Genomic DNA, 23,963 nt, shown 5'->3' on the forward strand with positions numbered 1-23,963 from the left:
AGCTGGTTCTGTGACCTTGAGGGGAAAAGAGACAGCAGGGTTTTGACTCTAATTTACATCACTGACTCCTAATGGACATTATGCCAATGGAGGATTAGCAGGGACTATTATCTCCATCGTGCCCCCCCCTTTTGCTCATACTTGCCTCTGCAGATGCAACACACACACAACACTGAGCTGATGCCGGAGGCAGCAGAGTCAGCAAAAAAAAAAACAAAACACAGGATTTTCTGCTAAATTTCTGGTAAAGATTAATGGCTTCATGTAACTGCTGGTCATGAAATGCAGACTTAGTGCAGCACAGACTGTGTCCTCTAAAATTCAGTACCTCTGGCTTGCTTCCTCAAGAATTACTTCTGAATTAAACGCCTTGATATTTCATTAAGTATATAATCTGTTTAGCACTGCTCATGTAATGGCAGCTTTGTTCTATTGGAGGAGCAGGAGACCACTCGTCTAAACTGCTTCCTTAAATACATACAGTAGCCTGCACATGTGACTGCTTGTGTCACCTCCCTCTTGGAGTTTCATGACTTTATCCAACCCAGGAAACACTCTCCAATCTGGCAGAGAAGACAAATCTTCTACAGGCACTCCTAGTCAGAAATTAAAAACTGCATCCTCACACACAACCACCTTGCTGATTTTGCTGCACTGGAAGTGTAAAGTGCCAACTATTTAAGACGTTTTACATTCATCACGTTTGCGGGATTTTGTCCATGTCATGGGGTAAGCACACACTTTGAACACTTTTGATTCAACAGGAAACACAAATAAAAAACCTGTATCTGAGATAATTGGCAATAGAAGTGTGCAATCAACTTAGTTTTTCTTTCTATTACAAATCTGAGACTGATATCCACACTTACGTATATTTTTAACTCTCCTTCCAACAGCTAATGGGGTAGGAAACTGCTAGAAAGTAGGAAAATTGGACCTTCACCAGTAGTTTAAAAAGATATAATTCAGAAAAACAGACATCATGCCAAGAGGAATAAGGGGACTTACATTCAGTTCTCACAAACCATAATGCCCACTGTAAGTAACTTCTAGTAGTGCATTTTTTGCTGCTTCTCAGGGTTAGAAAGAGTATCAGCAGGAGTAAATTCAACAGTCTTTTTCTAAACGTGGTACTAGCATGGAAGCTGTGAATAGTGCAATGGTGCTTCTCGGGGAAGCCGTGCTGCAGTTGTATGATGGATGGTTTGAGGAAAAAGCAGAGCAATAGACTTCTTTCACTCCTTGCAGCACTTGGGAAAAACAGAGAAGGGGCAGTCTAACAGGGACATGTCTCTCACATCAGCAAGTACTTCAGCATCTTATGTATTCAGTAACTCTGGACCAAAAATAAAAACTCCTGTGTGAAAGATGCAGATGCTGTCTGGACAAAATAACCCAGGTGGTCTCTTACAAAAGAAGAATGTCTGATAACAAGTGTCAAGGGAACACAGGGTAGGTTGCTATTTCTGGTGTCCATATTTCATCCTGTCTTTTTGGTCGAAACCCACAAAGTAAATAGCTAGAAGGAACCACGCAAAAGCAACACCAATGTCACTGAACTATATAATAATACCCAATATTGTTCCTTAGTCTTTCAAGCCTCTATCTTCTATATCCTAGCATCCTCATGGGCCACTATTTGGTGCATCCAGTATGATCCTCAAAGCTAACTACCTGTCAAGTATGACAGTTCATTCCAGTACCAATTTTGGATCTCTGCTTTGAGGGAAGAACACCAAGGAATGACCTTGACCTGCCATGTCTGGGTGTGTTCCCTGCAGCCAAAAGTAACTCCTTTGCTCCCCAGACTCCCACCTGCCATTCTGCCTAATCCTACCATCTTGCCAAGGCTAAGTACTCAGCAGGACCAGTTCCCCGTATCCTAGAAGAATGTGTTGTATAATCCATTGTAACCAGTCTTGGCAGTGGTTTAAAGTATCTTTTATATTGTGACTGCAGCCTGTAACACTCTTTGCAGAGGTATGGCAAGAAACAATTCCCTTCCACTGGAAAATTCACAATGCGTTTGCCCCAGCAGCCCTAAGGACGGAAAATCTGCTAACATATGCAGTCACCTGAGGTACGGGGTTGCATTAATAATATTGCATTTGCATTCCTGCAAATTCCCATTTTAAGGAATGACACCTTAGAGCAGTGTATGTGACCCTGTGTAACAGACTGGAGACACACAAGCGAGACACTCAGTGGCTGCTCTTGCCCAGAGCTTGCCTCCCCACCCCATAACAAGGCAAATAAAAGCTATTTAAAAAAAATATAAAATCCCTGAAAAATGATACCGTTTTTTCCTCTGTACTTGACATTTATTAGGAAAAAAGCATATTTTGAGAAAAGTAAAGAACCTATTCCAGTTTTGTTAAATTATCATTGCGCAGACTTCAGATCTCCAGGTCTCAGTGCAGACAATGTAATATTGGCTTAGGGATCAAACAATACACTAACAAAATTCTAGGACCCAAACCATATTTAACTACCAAACAGTGATATGAGTGAGATCAATGCAAACAAATTATGTTTATATACCATATGTTCCTTATTAGGTTGTTCCTGATCCAACACAGGCTTATACCTTGCATACACAAAGAGCCATTTTTGCTCTTTGTTCACAGGGATATTTGTGTTTTAGGACCATTATTAAGTATTTTGGTTTTCACTGTACACTGGTGAAGTCATATATTAAATAGATTCCCTGAAATCTTTCTTTCTCTCATTTGATTTGGCTTGTGTAACTAAAGACCTCTCAATAAAATGAGGAGCTCAGGACTTCGCAGTAAGCTGGCATTCACTTACCAGACAGTGCAGCATGAAAATGAAAAAGATGAAATTAATTACTACCTTGAGAAGCCCCAACTGTATTAAAACTGAAAAGAAAATTCATAGTGCTGGTCTACCCATTTCACAGTCACAGTGTAACTCTCTGCAAATTATAAAAAATAACAAGAATCATCCAGGTATCATCCTTGGTACAACTGCTCAGAAAAAGCTTCAATAGAGTGTTTATTGGGGAAAGAAGAAAGCTGAGTGAGAAAAAAAATACTCTGTTCCTGTTTATGCTGTTATCAATATTGATCTGAAAGGCTGGGCTGATACACTTATCTTTGTTTCTCACTTTCTTTAAATTACTCCCACTGAGAAAAATTGGTTATTTCTCCACTGAGCTTGGAAGCACCAAGAATGCTGCTAAACAGATTCACACATTTCTTGTTAGTAAACTGGCTTGCTCGTCCACAATTTGGACGTTCTTTGATTTATGGAATTCTTAAAGGTCGGAAAGAAATTCTGCAAAGGTAAAATCTGCACCATTTTTAATAGTTTATTTTCCCTCTATGCGTTTCCTATATATTAAACTAATTCTTTGGGCTGAGACAGAAACATTACCAACAGCAGTGTGTTTTTCACAGAAGTACTGAAAACATTTTAGCCCAAACAGTTATCACTTAAACTGCTGTGATCGGTATGTGCATCCATTACCAATTACAGAATGCAATACTGTTAAGAGTCAGACTATGCAATTTTCTGTACCTCCCCCCCAATTTAAATATTTTCTTAAAGACCATTGCTTAGGATCACAAGTAACTTGCTTATTCAGAAATTTAAGCCTCACTGAACATCAATTTTACTACTGACACAAAAGCAAAGTATGACTTAAGTTTGCTTTCCCATCCTTCATTTGGTTGTGGAAAGGGTAAAGGAGATAAAAACACTTTTTCTACAGATGTTTTTCTTAAAAAAGAACCACATTCCAAATGCATAATGATTTGCTGAATAAAATGCAATTTTTCCGCTCTATCTCCCTATATATGTGGTCAAAAGCAAAATTAATAATTTTTAAGCTCAAAATAATTGCTAACATGCTGGGAGGTGCTTTGCTGAAAAAGCCAAGATGATGAACATTCAGTGCTTTTGTAAGTTGATTATATGCATATGTAATTCCTGCACTGATGAGAAGACATTTTGATTTAACCTCCAGCTCTCATTTTCTTAGCTATTCAGAAAATACCCTCCTAATGTTTTCGCACTACTGAGAGCTCCGCTTGGACCAATTCAGCTGCACACTCCAGCAGTTATACATTACATATTCTCAGCTGCACATAAATTGCCTGAGAAAATAAAAAGGGAAGTAATAATGACAATTACAATTATAATAGAACAACAACAGTAGCTTTCAAAGCCCCATTCTCCCACCATACCAAGAGCCCTTAAAAAGACAGCATTAACCTCACCTTGTATCTGGGAAGTAGGAGAGCTGAGGAGCCAGCACTGCTACACCCTGACTCAAGAATTCCTGCCTGCAAACCCTTAGTTTTTTGGGGCAGCCTCTGGTTACATCTGGTCCACCCTCACAGAGCCTGAAGTCTAACTCCACAGACACCTGCAGGCATCTTTTCTTAACTCTGCCTGGGAAAGAAGTGTGCCAAGGGAAGGGAAAGCCAACCCACGGCCATTTTAACTTGGCAGACCTATTTCCCCTGCTGTCCAAATGCCCAAAACCACAACACGCACACCAAAGGTCGGGACACTGAGGTTTCCAGACCTCTGTACATATTTCTTTTGTACTTTCCTGACTGCACTACTTCTGCCCTACCACTGAGTGTTCCTTTAGGGGCATTGTGAGTAGATGGAGGGACACTCTTGCCTTTCTCAGCCTCCATGCAAGGGTAGGGTGGCATGGGCTTCCCTGGAGCATCATTTGTTCAATGTGAAGTGCTGCAAGCTTGCCATGGCCTATGATGCCATGAAAGGGTGGGGAATATTCCAGTTTAAGCTCTCTGGGACAGAATGAGAACAGCACCTTGTTCTCACGATGATCTGCCCTGTTCCACTCATCAGATTTCACAGCCTCATGCAGAAAACAAAGTCTATCTGGCTGCCTGTCTCCTAGGGTAGGATGAGGTCCAAAAGGGCTTCCTTAATAAAACAGTAAGGTCTTCCACAAATACTGAGCTGCTGCCTTGAATCAGTGTATGCTACAGCACAACAGAGAGGGCAACAAGCTAAAACCACACCTCCCTGTCATGATTTTCTGGAACACTGTGTTTTCCTTTAAAAAAATTAAAAAAAAAATAATCAAGCCTTTCATCAGAATTTGTGACAAATAATAAAGAAGTAATTGTTTTTAATGTACTATAAAATAAATGAAGCTGCTTAAGTCCTTATATTTTAGAATAACTGGCCATACTTTCTAAATACTTTTTTTTTTCCCTTAGTGACTTGTTGGGATCTTCGGTTATTGTTGATTAAAGTTATTTTCTGAATTTTTTTGAAGTGATATAAACATGGAGAAGCAATTGAACTCCCCTTTGTAAATGATGATTTTTTTCAAGATATAAAATATTGATTTTCTTTCTTCTTTCCATGGGGAAAAGAAGACTTTAACCATTTTGTAGCTATCAAAAGTTTCATTAGAAAAATACTCCATGTGCTACTGTAAAATACAATCTGATCTGAACAGCATAATATTGAGATATATACAAACTTCAGTGGACTAACAGAAATACCAACTGCAGCAATCAAGACTCCTCATGAACACCTGTTTAGAGACTTAATTTTGCTTTAATGGGCTATTACCAAGCCTTCCCTAACAAACTCCCTTGTCCCCCTCACAATCAATTTTGGATCAATACAGACACACATGCCCTGTGTGGAGCCTTCTGTTCTTAGGACAGGATTAAAAGATTCATTCGTTTTATGATAGCTTGGTTAAAAGATGGAAATTAAAAAAGAACAAAAAAAAAAAGAACAGAAGAAGCACATGTCCCACACAGTTTTGATCTCTTCTGCTTAACAAACTCAGCATTTGCAAAGGTTTGACAGAAGGGAGGCAACTTTTTATTGATTATCACAGTAATAAGGCTCTAAAAAATCCCAAAGCACATTGCTCAGTCTCCGTGAATGATCAATTAAGAGCCTGCTTGAGAGTCTGCTTGCACCAAAATTCACTGCCACTTCTTAGTGAGACTGAGGTAGCACAAAATATGGGCAGACAAGCAGATTTCAAAAACAACTCTCTATGCTTTCAACCAAACTTTAAAGAGAGCAGATGTCAGACATCTAAGTATTGAAATAACTTACTTAAGGCTCTCATCTATGTACATGAATTATTCTTTATAACCGTTACCATTACAAAAAAATTATTTCTTTGCTGACTCTGCAATGGCAAGTCTCTATTTTCTCTGAATTAGTCCTGTGTACTATTTTTCTTTAACCAAAAAAAAGACATGAGAAAAGCCTAAAAGAGTTGTAAATTCATTAGTTGAGACCCACTAGCAGAAAAATAGCCTTAAAATTAATTTCAAACATTGCACAATACAAAACCATGCATTATTCACAACTACATTTACTGTAGAAATTGATCTCACACTTTCCTATAAAACGATTTAAAAAAATATTTCCTTTCTTACGAAAAACAATGCTGTTCAATGCCAAAAATTAACAGTTTTCCACCAAACATACATTTTATTGCACTAAGTGCCAATCAATACTGCCTGCACAAAGGGAAATATTTCAGCTTTCCATGTAGTTAATAAGATTAAACAGTCTACTTTTTACCACAAAGTCACTTGAAAAGTAGTAAATGCTTTTTCTCCATTTACCTAGTTACATCAGATTCATTTGAGTTTTGGGTAACTGCATACAGGAAATCTGGTCTTAATAGAAAAAGGACATTACGCTGGTCCACGAGACTGTGTATTTTTATTCTTTAATAATGTGATTTTAAAGAAACACAGAGAACATATGCTCTGTACGCTTCAGTTTGCTTGTCCGACTTCGGAACAAGTAACACTGAAAACATTTCCAAGTGTTTGTTGGTATTTTGGGCTCTTTTTGCAAAGTGATATCTGCTTTGCTTACTTGAAAGCAAAAAACAGACAATGATTTAACCCTGAGGAAGCACATACTGCACTCTGATTATATCTCACAAATATATTGATTAGATCAACTTTCTGGATGCAGAATAGTCTTCCTTTCACAGATGTGTTCTTGAATTTGCAGTCTTGTTTGCTTTGCATAATCAGAAACTACATGGTTTTCACTTAAAAGACAGTAACTCTATGAAATGCAATCATTTTCCCATACATATTCACACTCCAATTTTCAAACAGAAATATTTTCTCTGAGTTGCTGAGTAAACCGAGTTCCCATTTACTGGTAATGAGAACTCACAGGAATTGTATGTAACCTGAAATACAGCTCTAAGATGCAGAATATATAATGACGACATTTCAGAAGAGAAACTTTCTTATCTAGCTCACAGTTGAATAGCGACTGAACTAAACAGCCCCCGAAAGCAGAAAGCAAGCAATATATTTGCAAATGTCTTTTACAGATTAAGAAAAAGTGCTTGGAAATCCTCATCGCTCACAGAAAACCTTACAATCACCTAGCAACCTATGCTACTGCTGCTTTCAATTTTGAACAGGCAGCCTTCACATTCAAAGATGTATCTGAGCCAACTGATGCAACTGCAAGTTTAAAGCAAAACAAAAACAAAAGCAGAGATTAATTTTTTTGTTGTTATTTAAAGAAATTGCCCCTACCTTTCTTCTGAGAGTACGATGGCGACTGCACTTGAGAAAAAGTAGGTTTTTCTTCGGTGAAATATTCAGGTTGGTTGTACTGATTCAGGGCCATGTCCATGTCAGAGTACTCGCTTTTAAACACGTTTCCAGGGTAACTACAGGTATAAGGCTGATTCACCGCCCAGGCCTGTTCCATATATATGTTGTTACTGTGCAGGACCTGAGCATCACAACTGCTGTAACCCTGATTTTCTTCGATATATGTGCAATAATCAGTGGACTGCATGTAGCAATTGCTACCAGCAGCTGGGTGCACTTCATATATTTCTTGCATACAGTAGTTCATTTTGTTACCCTATCTCAGCTTCTACTTTACGTACACACACACATGCATACACACACAGGCATGCATACACATCAACGAGAGAGGAGCAATGAATATACACCAACAAAGTCGACTGCAAAACAGCCCCTTTTACTTTGGAGCAGCACCTGATGTGCTAAAATCCTATTTATATTGGGACGGCTTGTGAACTCCCCTGCCAGTCAAACATATTGGGAAGCAGATTTATGACAGTCAAAGGTCTTAATCTGTGACTGTAAGTTAATTCCAAGGGAAGATGGCAGGCAGGTAGCAATGCCCACCAGACAAAGAAGCAACGTCCCGACAACCCTCCTGTTCCCCTGTTTGTCTGCAATAATCATTTTATAAACCATTTCCAGCCTTTTCCAATATGATTAGAAAATGATTACTAAGGCAAGGACACAGTTATGTCACTGTAGTTGTCAACTTAAGTGTGAAGCATTATAAAGACTGCTTAAGAACTCCCAGAGGGGATACGCTGAAAATCCTAAAATCAATAATCCTGTTTTTCAGCATTAAACCATAGAAAATCCAATAGTGCTGTGCTGATGACCCAAACAGTAGTCTAGTTTTGCAAAACTTAGCAACTTAATCTGTCATCAGCTTTATTGATTTTCTTTTACAGAATTACATGCATGAATCTCCCCAGCCTTCCACACATACAGAATCCTCCCCACTGCCTGGTAATGCATTTACAGGAAAAGAGCTTTTCTAAACTTCAGTGATTTGGGGAGGTAATTTCTATTGAGTTCAACAGGTGGGAAGCTTCAAAATAATATAATCAGCAAAAAAACCTGCTCAAACATTATCAATAAGCTAAGCGCTTTGCTATTCTGCTTTATCTTTTTTGCTTCAGTAAGGAAGCACTTTTAGAACTTTTATCTTTTTTTTGACAACAGACCCAGTAGAGTAAGGAGGTTTTGTTTGCTCACCTCTGAGCTATGACCATGTCAACGCCCCTACAACAAAAACTATATAATCTTACAATTGCTCAATGCACCCTAGACCTCACGGTGGTAAATATACCTTGTTTAATCAGCCGCTGGTTTTGATCTAAAAGAAATCATTTAATTTTTAACTTGTATTAGCAAATACTAGTTTTTATTACTAAATAAGTTTTTTTCTTCAAAGCACAGCTAAAATATGGAAAAGAAATTGTGTAGTGAGTAACAAGATGGTATCCCTCTTTAACAGCTGTTCTTACTAGGAAGCAGAATTATTACTGATTTGAGAATGAAGTCTTATTTTTCCTATTGCACCCATTTTAAATAATCAACAGCATTGTCAAAATTAGTGTGTAGGTTGTCCCTTTTTCACCTAGGACCTTAAGTATACACCCAACAAACTTGATGAACATATGCCTAAATGGTCCTCAAAAGATCAATGCAATTGTTAAGAATTGGGCATGGCATGTACATATTTCTCCCTATATGATATTATTTAATGTTTCAGTCTAATGCAAAGAGCCGAGGGAGAAATTTCTCCCTTCCAACCTACAACCATAACTAACCTAGCTAAATAAGAAGCATTGCCATTTAGTATCTAATGTGCAGGTTAACAGAATTCAAGGTAAGTGCTTCAGAGGAACAGAGTTAAATAGTTAAAAATAATGCTTGCAGGTTTGTTTTGTGGTTTTTTCTTTCCCTTCTATAAAATAATCATCTTTAACATACATTTCTTATTAACTTGCTCAGAAAATGACAATACATTTGGTGTGTCAAAATTAACTCCACCAAGATCAGTTCTACTAAAGTCAATGAAATTGTTTCCAAAATGAACTTATTCTGCTAAAACTCTAAAAATTTAAGAGAACATCTTATTTCATTAAGACTGCAAATAATGGCCGAAATCCCAGAAGAAAAATACAAATGAACTCTATTTCTCCATGCTGCTTTTGCCGAAGATCTAAGTCAACAACAGCAATGTGAAATACAATGTGAAAAACGCGGCATAAAAGTTAATTCCATTTTAGCTCATGCCCACGATCTACATTTTACAAGCAGTGATTTTGTCTGTGATAAGAAGCATGTCTTAGGCAAGATCCAATTTTTCAAGAACGGATGCTCAGCACTTCATAAAACCATGGCTGTGTTTCCTAAGAAACTCTGCAACAGTTGTTTACACAGAAACTCTCAAACCATACCCATTCATGAGATCTGCTGGTAATACTGTAGTACATACAAATGTAAGACATAAAACCTGCCGAGCTCATCTCTCCACACTCCCCAGAAAGAAAACATTCCACAAGTGCAATACGTGGGTTGTTAATTTACCACAAAACGATCTCCTGTATATCTAACAGGAATTTATTTGAGAGCTGGTACAGAGGCAAGGTTGTATTTTACAGGCTAGCAGAGCAGAATACCTACTTTTACACCACCCTGAAAAGCGTTGGGAGAACTGGGCTTTAAACTCCTAGTGGGAAATTTTCCCCGTGTGGGTTTGTTTTGCCAGACGAGTCAAAATTCCCACATATTTTCTCTTCTCTTGTTCACTCCCTCTAAGTTTGATTTAGGTTAGTTACCAAATAACAAAACAGAATTGAGACTGTGTTGATGGAGCCATCCCAGCTGGGATGCCACCTAAGGCTTTGGTTTCTCTATGTGGAACAGCCTGTGACTTAACTTTTCACTCCAAAAGAAATCCCCCAAACATTTCTTGCTATGCCAATAATGTTTACTGCTTTTGTTGGAAGTACTTTAATACTGCAAGGATATTAATAATATGAAACTGTGACGAATGAGGAGAAAAGAAAAATGGATGAGAGACTTTTCTGACAAAAAAAATAATTAATGATCAGCACTGCTAGGCAATGGGGGTTCCTTACCTGTAATGTGCGAACATTAAAGAGGTTTATAGCACTGCAGATTGTTGTTCCCTTGGAAACAAATCATGATAAAAAACACTGCAAAGATTTAACATCCCTATTACAACTAAAATATTCCTAAAATACTTTCATTTTAATCTCTTAAGGTCCAATCTTAAAGGTCCTTTTCATCTATCACTTTTAATTACATCGTCTGATAAAAAAGTCAGACAGGTTCTTTATAAAAAAGTCTGAAAGTGGAGTTGAAAATAACATTAACAGCCTTTCTTCGTCTTTTTTTTTCTGATTTGAATATTCACCTTTAAATCATGTCACGTTGAGATTTTGTTCCCCTCTGCAATGTAGTATTGCACTTGGAATTTTATTAGCTCTCTAGTGTCTGATTATGCGAACACATGGAAATTAATCACTAGCAGAATAAATCCTCTGGTGCAAGCAAACAGGCCAATGATAAAACAAAAACTTTGGTACTGTGGTAGAAGAGGATCCAAAGTCTGAACCCTCCAGTCTAAGGTATTGGTTCATTGTATTAAAAAAGGCAGAAATTACTTCCTGAACATGAATCTTGAATGCCCCCAAGGTTATTAAATACTCACCGTGGTGTAAACCAGAAGTAAGTGTAGTACAGCCAGTGAGGTTACCCTGGTTGGGGAGAAGTCAGGCCGAGAAATGCCTGAAAAGAGGTGTCTGCAGGAGACTGCCTTACCCTAGACCATGAAGCTCTCCATCAACTCCTGTTTTAGAAATTCTGACTGAAACTTTTGATTGTGATCAAATTCCCCATTAAGCTGCACTTCTCCTGTGACTTAACACAGTCACAAACCCCACCAAAACAAACCCACGGAAATGTTAAGGCAAGATAGTATTCCTGTGGATGATTCTCCTGATGGCACACCCCAACTGAATAACCACATTCTCCTGACTGTTCCCAAACTGTGCAACCCTGCTCTAGAGTCCTGGCTCTCTTGATGCTGCAGTCAGGGCCCCTGCATGCCATTTCTAAAAGATTCAGCAATGTCAGTACGTGGGAGGTATTGCAGAGCATTCAAATTAGTCAGGGCAGAGTGCAGCTTCTGAAGGACCAAATGGAAGGATCTCACATTGGTCATGTTGATGCTTTATGCACACAGATGGATAAAAATCCAGTATTTGGTCAATAAGATTTGCAAGTTTGAAGAGACAGGTGCAAGGATTCAACACACCTTAACAAACTCTTAACAGTTGTGCATAATTGTGTTATCAGAGCCTTGTTTTGTAATACATATTTTCATATGTCACAGAATAACTGTTATATTTCCTATTTACAGGTTTATGAGGAAAAAGAAAAATGAGATCACTGCTTTTCAAGAAGACAGATCTGTACTTTCAGGACTCACACCACGTAACATCAGACACATCCCAGGCAGTGTCTATCTTTTTGCATCACAGAGAAAATATACGAAAACTATAACAGCTTTTGAGCAGAAGTACTGATGCGGCTTCTGCAACACATACAATTTGTCAAATACAGCTATCTCCATGCCCACATGAGGAATTACCCCCTCTCTTCAATGGATATATTTAGACTACCTAACTCCTTCACTCTACATACTATGATCATAGACTCAAAATGGTCCCTTAGAAATACAGCCATGCAAACCTATTGTTTGAGCAACTTTATCACATCAGTCCTGACCCTCACGGGTCTTAGTGTTACAAGACTAAGCTAAGAAAACCTCAAAAATCAGAATCCAAAATAAAATACAAGACCAGAAAGTTAACTCTACATAGTATTTATTTTAACTGGAAACTGTACTTGTGACTCATTCGAAATGCACGTTGAATTACGGAATTCTAAAGCTGTGAAGCTACAATAGCATTTGACAGTTCCTGGAGTATGTCTCAGTGTAATCAAAGACATTAAAAATTTTTATTTGGTCTACACTTCATTTATTGAGTTTTATTTATTCATGCAAGCGATACAGTTGAGGGGAAGAAAAGCTAAAGCACCCTAGCATAAAAACTTTGGGTTTGCAACAGATGCAGCAAGCTTCAAAGTAGCTGTCCCTGGTTTAAACTCGGTGAAAATCTTAGACACTTCTTTTCTCCACATGTATTAAGTTAGTTCTTTCTCTAAAACTGCTTCTCTCACAAAACCTGCTGTACCTCAGTTATGACATGCCACTGAATTTGCATGACTCATAAAACACCAGTGTGATGTGCCTTTTATTGAAACACTTCAGACTCATTAGTCTGTTTGGATAACAAAGAATGTCATAGTTTATACTTAAAGGTTCAGATTCACTACAACTCCTGTTCTCCCTGAAAATATTTGACATCTTGAATAAATTAGGCTAGCGAACAGTTTGCTCTTGCATGATCAAGACTCTTCCAGGCTTTGTTTTTGCTTTTTCTTTCAGTGTTTCCTTGCACTGTTCACAACACACATTGTTAGCTTGCAATCCTGTCATAAACCATTTGCTCCTTGAGAGTTTTGCCACCCAACTGGCTAACAAAATTTCTGAATAGTGTTCACAAGTGTTGAAGTGGTCTCTGAGCAAATATTGCTAAAAGTAATTACAGGCCTGTAACCCAGACAACCCAATTTGTTAATTCTCCCCATATCTCATAATTGGAAAGACCCTGTTAGCAGACATCACTTAATTACACAGCTTATCTCTTGAGAAAGTAACCTCCCTACTTAAAACATGTACCTTTTCTGAGTCATCCCCTACCCCAACTCCACATGAAAACTTCCAAGGTAAAAAGGTCCATTTGTTAAAAAATAAAACTGAGCAGAAAGCCAGCTAATGTGGCTTGACATGACATAATTAACAGACTCTTGGTTGGGTCTGTCTGGGTTTGGCAGCCCCTAACAGCCCTTAGTAAGCAGCTAAAGTGATCAACACCTGACATCTGTTAGCAAAGAGGCATTCTGAGGTAAAGAGCAACTAAATCCAAAGAAGTCAGGTACTTAGACCAGTTTAACTTTTTCATGAGGTGATATCCTGCCTGACACTGTAATCTTTCTTCCTGGAGTGATGCAAGACTTAAGTTTAAAAAAAACCCAAACAAAAACAATTTGCAGTCCCTCCCGATGTGCAGTAATTATTTTTTTAGACAAAGAACAATGAAGAACTCTTTATCTCAGTTTTAAGAGGAATAACAATAACTTAAGCACTAAACTTGTGCAGCAGTGATTCTTAAAATGGATACTTCCAACACTGCCCTGATGGGAACATAAAAAGCAATCTAAAAGAAAATGGTTAATTCTCCTGACTACTGAGGCAAAGAATATTCATAACATGAATCTCCATTTATTTGAGTTCTGTATGTGCATTTACTAAGGCTTTGGTGATGGCTAATAATAAGAAAGAAGAAAAGGCAAAAAAGCACAGCCACAGGTGAGAGATGAACCCTGAAAGTAGTAAAAGACTGCCTTTCATTTTCCTTGCATTTTTAATGCATCAACCATACGCTTTATATTACAAGCAGGAAAAAATATTATTCAGGAAATCTTTTTGACATTCTTATAAAAACCATAGAAAGACAAATTTTTAAAGTACTAAAGGAACAGAATTATTTTATATTAGGTGTCGCACAAAGAACTCCAGTAAGTACTCATCGCATTGTCAGCAGAGCTCTTTACAAAGCTATCAAATGGGATAAAAAGGAATATTAAAAAATCACAACTGTCCCTACTGAAAAAGAAATAAATTAAAATCTAAAAAATTGGCAATGAGAAAACATTCCCCACATAATAATGCTTTTACCAACAGCCAAACCCTTGACCATAAACAAAGACACTGACAACCTGCATTGCTGTTTTGTGTTTGTTTTTTTTTTAATACAGCATTTGCTGTGCTCTGCCTAATAATGCCAGTTACCTTTACACTTTTTTTCTTCTTTTTGATATTCTTGGGCTCTTGATGTGATTTGAAAGTTTGCTTTTCTATGGCCTGGCTGTAAAATTGTGCTAGTCCAAGTCGGAGCATGTTGTTGACATTGCAAAAGCTGCTGTCCATTCCTGTGGATATCATAATTTCTGGAGTGTCTTTTCCTACACAAAGGGTTTTCCGCTGCGCCTGCTACATTCCATTTCTGATTCCTGTCAGGAAGGTGAATCAGTCTGTCCCATAACAGGAGGCCAGGTCCTGGATGTTTGGCAAATACCGCAGGGCTACAAACAGTTGGCTTTGCCAAAATCTTGCTCAGGTGTGGAGTTTTGGAAAGCAAGTGGTTCCCCATCTCTCCTGATGCCGTAGTATTCCCGTGCATCTCCACTTGACCGCACTGGTAGGATGCAGAGCCTTTCAGCCATGCCAATTCAGCCACCATAGTTCCCCTTCAGTACAAGTAAATATAAAATTTTCCTGTCTGTGAAGCCTGAACAAGTAGGCAGATCTGTGTGGAGAGGGTAAGACTAGATGTAACATTCACAACATCACAACTACAACACGGGCCTCGGGGCAAGTTACCACCAATTTATTGCCTTGCTCATATGATCACTTGAGGTCTTGTAGGTCGAGGCTGGTCGTGAACAATTTTCAGATACTTAAAACACAAAACATCAAGGATTCAGCCTTGTTTGACTTTGCTCTTATCGTAGGCTGACCTGAGGGACACTCTGTTACCTAAGTGTGACATTCTTATGTGGGCATGCTTAGCAGTTCCGCTTTGCTACCTACTGCCTTTCCCTCCTTGTGGTGACGGGGGAGTATCAGAGACACTCATTTAATCATGGGATATTTGGGTCCAGTGCAGATAACAAACAACATGCAAAACAAATGATGCAAAGCTGCATTATTGGATCTAATTGGTCATAAGAATTAGACAAGTTTATTCTCTGAGACAGAAGAAACTGTGATTATCATTTGTTGATAAATATGTAAAACTAAACCCATTTTCTATTACTGGGTAGCAAAACTAAATTCTATAGAAATGACACATCAGAGAGTATACTCCACAGTTAAATAATTTTTTAAAACTATACGTATCAAAATTCAAACACAAAGTAGCTTTCTAACTTGGATGTAGAAAATAGTAAATTCCAGACATTCAAAGATTGATATCCACTGTGGTTTTAGTTATAGTGAGATTCTGCTATCTTAATGGACCTGAGAGTTAATTTTACTTAAACTTCACTCTGTAAAAGCATTTATGCATATACTAGGAAGTAAGTGCATACTAAGTAACTTTATGACAAATGTATTTAAAAATAACTTCATATTTCAGTTACTAGATTTATCATACTATTGCTGCTTTTGTGAAAGTCTTATGATCTTTCTTAAGTGGATCATTGCTAAAACAGGATATATTCAGAAAACCTAATTATGGTCAGTATTAAATACTGTTATACTGATGGTATGCATAGCTTTCCTCAATACCCTATTTAATTTTAAATGTATACATTTCCTTGGCTGGGAGTGTAAGCTCACCTGATACTTGAAGTTAAGAGTCACTTCCTTCTACTCTCTGTATCTCACCAAAAAGCACAAAAATGTATTAGAAACTATCTGGCATCACAGTCTTCAATGCATAAGGCAAGTGATTTTACAGGATTTGCACTTACTTACTTCTGGCTTTAAAGATCTGCTCTTAGTTCATATTCAGTTTTCTTGGCAAAATGAAAAACTCTAAATGCAGGTGATATGGCAGAGAATATCACTTGTAGGAGGACAATCAGATTTAAAATAGAATAGTGAAAAGAACCCAGAAAACATCAGGCAATTTAACAAAACTAAAAGAAGAGAATATAAAACTTCTTTTTTTTTTTTCATAATTTGAACACTTCAATATCTTCTTAAGTTTATAATAAGTTCAAACTCAGAGGAAGCAACTGTATTGTTCTGGTAAGGCTCTATAAGCTACAGAGGACTTCCCTGTAAGACCTGAACCGAACTTGGCTATTTCAGTCCTGCTGGCTTGGAGAAGAGCAGTGCACTATGAGTGACCCTTCCACTGGGCTTTATGTAACCTCAGATAACATACCCTTCAGAACAAGTACTGCAACAGTAGAATGTTTTTTCTGCAAGCACTTGGAGAGGATGTCACACAAGGCTTACAGATCTTTAAGTTTAGTAAGGAACTCTAAAGCAGTCCTTAGCTAAAAGAATAAAATTAAAATATAAACTCCAATTTCTCTATTTTAAAACATATGTAGGATTTAAAAATATTATTCTAGACACATTTGAACCATAAGAATAAATCCCATCATCTGGAATTTGCCCAGGGAGATTTTACAAAGACTAACACAACATCAAGCAGCTTCATCCTTTCTTTTCCTTTTCCCTCTGAAAATTTTCTCAATATTTTAACTCCTGTATTAGCTACAGTTTATTAAATTTTACAGGTTTCCATTTTATTTCAAAAATTCTCTTCAGTCACCAGGGACATTTTGAATTAATTTTTTACTAGACAAGGATTAAGTTGTACTGAATTATTACTGTTTTCTTTTCCTCCATTTCCTATAATGTGGTACAGAAAATATTCAAGTCCTAAATTACCATTCAGGTTATTAAAATGTTAAATTACAATTTCACTATTGTGAACTATATTATAGGACTATAGGACTATATTATTTATTCTAAAAACTTTAACATATCTTGCTTAAATTTGTCAAAAGCTTTTTAATTTTTTTTTTCACAAGAGAATGAAGTTTAAACCTCCTGCATCTGCTCTTGGTTTTGTCAAACCAAAACTCTCGATAAAGGATGATAATGTAAATTTGCCTGAGCTCCCTAATTTTAGGAGAAGGATCTCTGTCCCTGTAGCTACTGTTGAAATGGCTACAATCAAGGCAAAGAGCAATATAGCCCACTGGGATGAATCACAACTAAAACCACAGGCCCTATTTCAGAGTGAAGAGGGGCCAATAAGAGGCCTCAGAGCTCTTATTACCACCATAAATAAAGGAATCATCAAGTAATTTCAGAGACATAAAAAGCAGAACACAGTAGCAGTTAACTGGCATCTGAGCAGTCAGCAGTTCAAAGGACTTTCTCAAGTTCTCATCAGAGTGTCTTTAAAGGTGAGCTTGTTTTACACAAGCACCAAAGTTTTGGCAGATGAAGGGCCCTATGAATTAAACTAAAAGGACAGGTGAGGAGAATGCCTCAGATTTTGCTTATTAGAGGGCAAGACAAAGACTTTATGGGTGAATGCAAAGCCTGGCCCGTTCTCAGGTATGCAAGTGCTACCTGAATGTAAAGGACTACAGAAAAAACAAAACAGTTACTTTGTTTTAATCTCAAACTGTTTGGGTTTTCTCCTGCTAGTATATGCCAACACTGGTAAAGGAAGAGATACAAAAAGCTTCTCCCTCCTATGGTAAATATCAAGAGAAGGAGGTTGTTTCTTGCAGAAAGACAGGAGGTGGCGGCCAGCCAGCCAGGGCACTGTCTCTTCATGGGATGAATTGCATGCCTACCCTGAACTTTGACCCTGACAAAAACTCTGGGTGTACAGTGTACCAAAAGCACACTGAAAAAACTGCTTGTTCCCTGTGCACACCAGAACCACCTTGGAGGCATCGCATTAAATCCTTCCTGAGAGGAGGATGGATGCCCTAAGAGCAACACCCATTTTTCCTTGCTCAGGATCTGGCTCAAGGCTGATCTTATATACCCAAGGCTGGCATCTATATCACTACTATTACTGCTTTATACCACAGCAGCTCCAGTTGACAGCTTGACCCATTGCTGCTGAAAGCTGCTGTGTGGCCAAGCAGGCAACCAGTCCCTGCTCCTTGGACACTCCATTGCTCAGGGATTACGATGCTTTTTTGGGGCGTGCAAACACCAGCAGCAGCAGTCTAGCACTTCATTTCAAGGCAAAACAGTTCTGGGATGTCAGAGGATTGCTATTTTTACAGTTAAAAAACCACTTCCTCTCACAACAAAAGTTATTTTACACTCCAGAGCTGCTCACACAACCTGTAAGAATTTCAACTTGTAGCTGATCAAAATACTAGCAAAATAATTAGCAGTCTCTGAATTGTAATTAATTTACTGGATTGTAAACTAGATTCTTTTATAAGGCTTTGACTCTTCTTATATATTGAAGTTCACTGACAACAGAGCAGGTAGGGCAACACTACTGTCTTGTTTAAAGAAAAACATTGAAGTATGCAAGCACTTAAGGACATTGAAGTGGGTTGGCTTCAGAAAGATCAACTAAGGCAAATGTAATCAGGATTAGGACTGAGGGGTGCATAGTAGGTTGATGAAGCAACCCAGCTTTGAGTGGACTCAGTCCAGTAACATTAAATGATTTTTACTTAATGACTTTAAAAAAGCCAGCAAGCAACAATTAAAGAACACCTTTCCAGGAAAATAAAAAAAACAATTCACCTTTTGTACAAGCATTTTAAAGCACACAAAGTAACTATACATAAAAGCATGTGAGCTTTTCATATGTGATAAAACTATCTGTACCAGACAAGGCTAAGCCTTCAGTTCTCCTCATTAATGTTGCAGTCAGTTCTCAGCATTAAATTTTCTTCCCTTTAGTTTGCTTCTCCTCTCCTCTTTCCCTCTCTTCTCCTTTCCTTTCCTTCCCTTTTCTCCCAAATGACACCATAGCATTTTCTTCTTATTCTTCCTTTTCAAACAGAGAAACACTTCACAGCAGAGTTTCTCAACTTATAAAGTCCTTGTGATCCTTGAGCAAGCAGAAGGATGATGCACAGCTAAGACAGTGAGATTCTTCTTACAAATATAAACTTTGCTACTTCGTATTATGTGCTAAATAAAACCTTTGAGAACCCACGATTTCTGACTTAGATTTTAAAATATGAAAATGACAGTGACTATATGAAAGCATTGTACAAGGGGATGCTAGGCAGTGGAACTAGTCATGTCTACTGAAAACATACGGTGGTTTCCATTATTTCAGAAAACACATGTACCTGTATACATGTTGAAGTAAACACAGCCAGGATTGCTAATTCCAGGACTGTTGTACTCGCTTTAATGCTGACAATATTATAAAACATTTAAATATTATATTTTAAAACATTTAAATACTATATTTTAGAATATGGCTTTCAAAATAAATTAAATTTAAATATTTTCAAACAATTTTTTGGACAAAGATTACATAATTATGAAACAAGAGTGTGCGGATATTACAATGAACTTTACAAAGTAGAGTTTTTAACATGTAAGATAAGGTAACATTAAGAAACTGGCAATATACAGTGTAATATCTTCATCCTTATCCTTGCTGACAGGTATCTTAATGAGCTTCTCAGTGTGAGCCAGTATAACTGCTTTTTAAAAACACTGAATTTCTATTAACTATTAAAGTGATACTAGATATATACTTATCTCATCAAGAACATAGGCTTTGCATTGTGCTCAAATTTCTAAACATAAGAAAAAATTAATCAGGGGAAAAGAATACCAAGAAGAATGTGACAACTCAACCTTAGGTTAATCAGAGGCAGGCTCTGAGTACAGAGAAGCAAATTGTTCAGAGTTTTGGTATGTAATGAACTATCTGAAACCATCTTCTTAAAGAGGAGATTAACAGGAGTTGTGTATCCGAATAAGGGATCTTGAGACATTTACAGATAAAATTAAAATAGTGAAAGAAAGAATCAGAATCATAGACTCATAGAATCAGCTAGGTTGGAAAGGACCTCTGAGATCATCCAGTCCAACCCTTAATCCACTGCTACCGTGGTTACCAGACCATGGACACATCCAGTATCTTCTTAAAAACCTCCAGGGTTGGAAAATCCACCACCTCCCTGGGCAGCCCATTCCAATGTCTGATCACCCTCTCCATAAAGAATTTTTTTGTAATATCTAACCTAAACCTCCCCTGACAGATCTTAAGACTATGTCCCTTGTACTACTGAGAGCTGCCTGGGACCCCCCTCCGGCTACCCCCTCCTTTCAGGGAGTTGTAGAGAGGGATGAGGTCTCCCCTGAGCCTCCTCTTCTCCAGCCTGAACACTCCCAGCTCCCTCAGCCCTTCCTCACAGGACTTGTGCTGGATCCCTTCACAGCCTCCTTGCTCTTCTCTGGACCTGCTCCAGCACCTCAATCTCCTTCCTGAATTGGGGGGCTCAGAAATGGACACAAGGAAGGACTGAACCTATATAGGAAAAAACAGTAAGTTCCATGCAACACCTGGGAGGGATTTCTTCCAAGAACCTGAGCACAGCAGCTCTGTTCAAACCATAAGGCTCACCTGGTTACTGTACTCCAACAGGGGCCATAAGCAGATACCCAGGCAAGAGTAAGAACAAAGCAAGAATTCCCATCAGCAGTCTCCCACTGCCCAGCTATTGTCAGCCCATGGGATTGCCTGAGCCCCTGTAGCTGAAACTCTAGTAACACCCAAGAGATGACTCTTTGAAGTGCAGGCCAAATCTCCTCCTTAACACAGCTCTTCCATTCACAACACCCTTTGGCAAGGAATTTCAGTATCTGTCCCTCTTTTATGTGCTGATCTACCTCACTCTGTTTGTTTTAAATTAAGATTAAATTGATGCCCAACAGACAGCAACACACCTCTCCAGGACTGATTCTGCAAACTACTGCTTGGGTAAATATGAGTATGTTAATGGATTTTTACTCTCTTTATATTATGTTAGGTGATTTTTTTTAATGTCTGAAAACCTACCAAAATAAAAGTGAGAAGCCAAAGCAGCACTTCTAGATTAAATAAATTGAAACAATCTGACGCTTGGTACAGGTCTAAGTAATTTTCAGACACATGATCACATACATACCAAGGCAGATCTGAAAGTCTGGCCTTCCCATTTTAAAATCTTTCAACATTTCCTTAAACATTTGTCTCCTTTTATGATGAATGTTGTAGCAAATGTGATGCTTTTAGAGAATATAATCAGAAATGCATTTAGGTAATATGAAAGGTATTTTGTTTACATGGAAATAACTGGAAAATGCCTGACTGGATACTGTAGTTCTTTGAAAGATTTAAGTTTGGCACAAAAAAAATTTACAGTACTCTCTAGATACAGGATTGCAAACCAAGGACAAGTAGTCTAAGTTAACAACCCTGACACACAGTCATCAGAAGGACTGAGCACCAGCCTGTGATTAGGCTGACAAAGACCATAAAATTGCAGACTGCAATTCCTGTGGAAAGCACAGCAAAGGAAAAGTTTTATTTTAGAGACTAATGGAGAAGACTTATAAAAAAAATCAAGGACATCTCAGGATTTTTTTCCATTAAATGCTTTAAATGCTTTTTACCTGGGAAATTAACAACTATTTTTTTACACTGACAATGCTATGTTCTCCTTCTAACTGATGGCAGCAGCGAGACACAGTGTTATAGTGCTTAAGAATTATACTCAAAACTTCAAACACAGCAGGCTGCTCCCATCAGAAATAAATTTCAGAAAGACAAATTCACAAAAAGAAGTAGCTCTGATAAAATAAAACGACTACAGAAAGGGAGTCAGTACGCTGATTATTAAAAAAAAAAAAAAGAAAAAGAAATAAAATATCGGTACTAACATAATGAAGCATACTTAAGAAAATGGTTAGCAGATGTTGCAAAGCTAAAAAAAAAATACATTTGTTTTCTCTGTTCTTTGTGAAACCTAGCCAGATACAATTTAAAAAAAAAAAAAAAAGTGTACATATTATGTGGAAAATATAGCAGGTATCCATGAGCTGTAAATACCAAACTTAAAGAACTTTAGAAACACATAGACATAAGATCTCCATGTTTCTTGGGGGAAAAAAATATCTCTTTAGAGAGCCTTTTTTCCCTCATTATGGGAAAGAAAACCTCAACACATTATTAAAGAATTGCATAAAAAATGGAAACATTATGAAATGCTATACAGAGTACTTGTCTATTGAAACCTTTGCATTTATATAGCATTTTTGAAAGCACTTTTAAAAAAAATTAAACTTTAAAACAAAAAAGTTAAAATTAAACCAGAATGTCTGTAACCTAGAACTTACCAAGTGTGATATTTTTAACTGCATATTCAAAAATACGCTTCTAAGTAATAGGAGCCATCATGGAGTGATTCATAGCTTCATGCAAAAACATCCCACAATATAAATCTTGTTAACCTTTTGAAAATCCCCAAAAGCTCATTACAAAGCTGCTGAATCCTGGGGTAACAAAACCTTATATTAAAGTATTTACTGTCCTTCTAAAAAGTCCATTACTTAAAGGAAATACTTAGTCGGATTTTATCATGATCTGGCAGACAAGAAGTGTCAGACAGTGATTTACATTACATTTAATTACCTTAGGAAAAACACTAGAGAAATTCAGGACAAATAGTTCCTCAACTGATGGTACAAAAAACTATTCTCCATTTGAATTAATGGCAAGCTTACAGGTTAATGAGCATTACAGTGAAAAGACACATGAAGAAAAGGTAGAACATTTCCTTTCCTATTGCTTTTCCCGTTTCTTGGAAATTACATGCAACACCCTTGGAGGCACAGGCTTTCAAATGGATTTGTTGCACAAAAGCTGATTAATTTTCTTCTCCAACTGAGTGACCCATTACAAGAAATGATGCATATTAAATTATACTTACTGAAAATATGCATTTTTGACATTTAAATTATATTCCCTAATGTAAGCACTTAATTTGATTACAATACCTATCTTGATCTAACTTCACAGTCATTACCAAATAGAACACTGTGAATATCTGAGAGCAGAAGCACAGTGTCTGAGTCTATTATGAAACTCCAGGTAAAAGCAGAGTAAAACCCTGACCTTACTGAAGTCAGTAAGAAAGCTGCTGCAGACCTCCCTGACACGACTCTTACACTCTGTACATTCAAACTTCACCTGCCATGCAGGTAAAGGTAACAAGATTTACTGTATTCTACAAATACTATTTTCTGGGTTTTAGAACCCATTCTTTAAGTTTTCCTCCCGTTTACTCTCCTGTAAATGAAACAAGACAAAGATCTGTCTGAGGCTTGTCCTACACTTTGAGAGAAAATACACAGAAGGCAGTGACAGATTATTGCCAGTGAATGGTGACACTTAAAGCCAGAACTTCCTTTTTTATGAACTATGTTACATATTTATTTGAAAGTACTATCATCTCAATAAGAAAACACTACTTTCCAACTCATTAATTTTTCTAATCTATTGTGCAAATGTATGGCAGAAAGACTGTAGATGTTTGCCAAGACAGCACAAGTTTAAAAATACTTATAATACTTATAATTTTTTTTGCAGATACGACTCTGTGGACTATAAATGCTGGTGCCAGCTGTAAAGCTGCTGC

General features: G+C 37.5%; 1 protein-coding gene across 7 annotated transcripts in view; it reads right to left on the bottom strand.

Annotated features, from left to right (window-relative positions):
- Positions 1 to 23,963, bottom strand: part of THRB (thyroid hormone receptor beta) — a 173,991-nt gene that overhangs the window by 24,075 nt on the left and 125,953 nt on the right. The window contains exon 1 of one of the 7 annotated variants that reach the window (XM_030444975.1): positions 14,596 to 15,046. The exons of 5 other annotated variants lie outside the window; for them this stretch is intronic. In XM_030444975.1, the coding sequence (XP_030300835.1) occupies positions 14,596 to 15,046 (451 nt within the window). Of the gene's footprint in view, positions 1 to 7,556; positions 7,904 to 14,595; positions 15,047 to 23,963 lie in introns of those variants that run through there. One more of the 7 variants, XM_008504351.2, reaches the window with a different exon arrangement.

The sequence above is a fragment of the Calypte anna genome, chromosome 2 (assembly GCF_003957555.1).
Source record: "Calypte anna isolate BGI_N300 chromosome 2, bCalAnn1_v1.p, whole genome shotgun sequence".
In the NCBI taxonomy this organism is placed as follows: domain Eukaryota; kingdom Metazoa; phylum Chordata; class Aves; order Apodiformes; family Trochilidae; genus Calypte; species Calypte anna.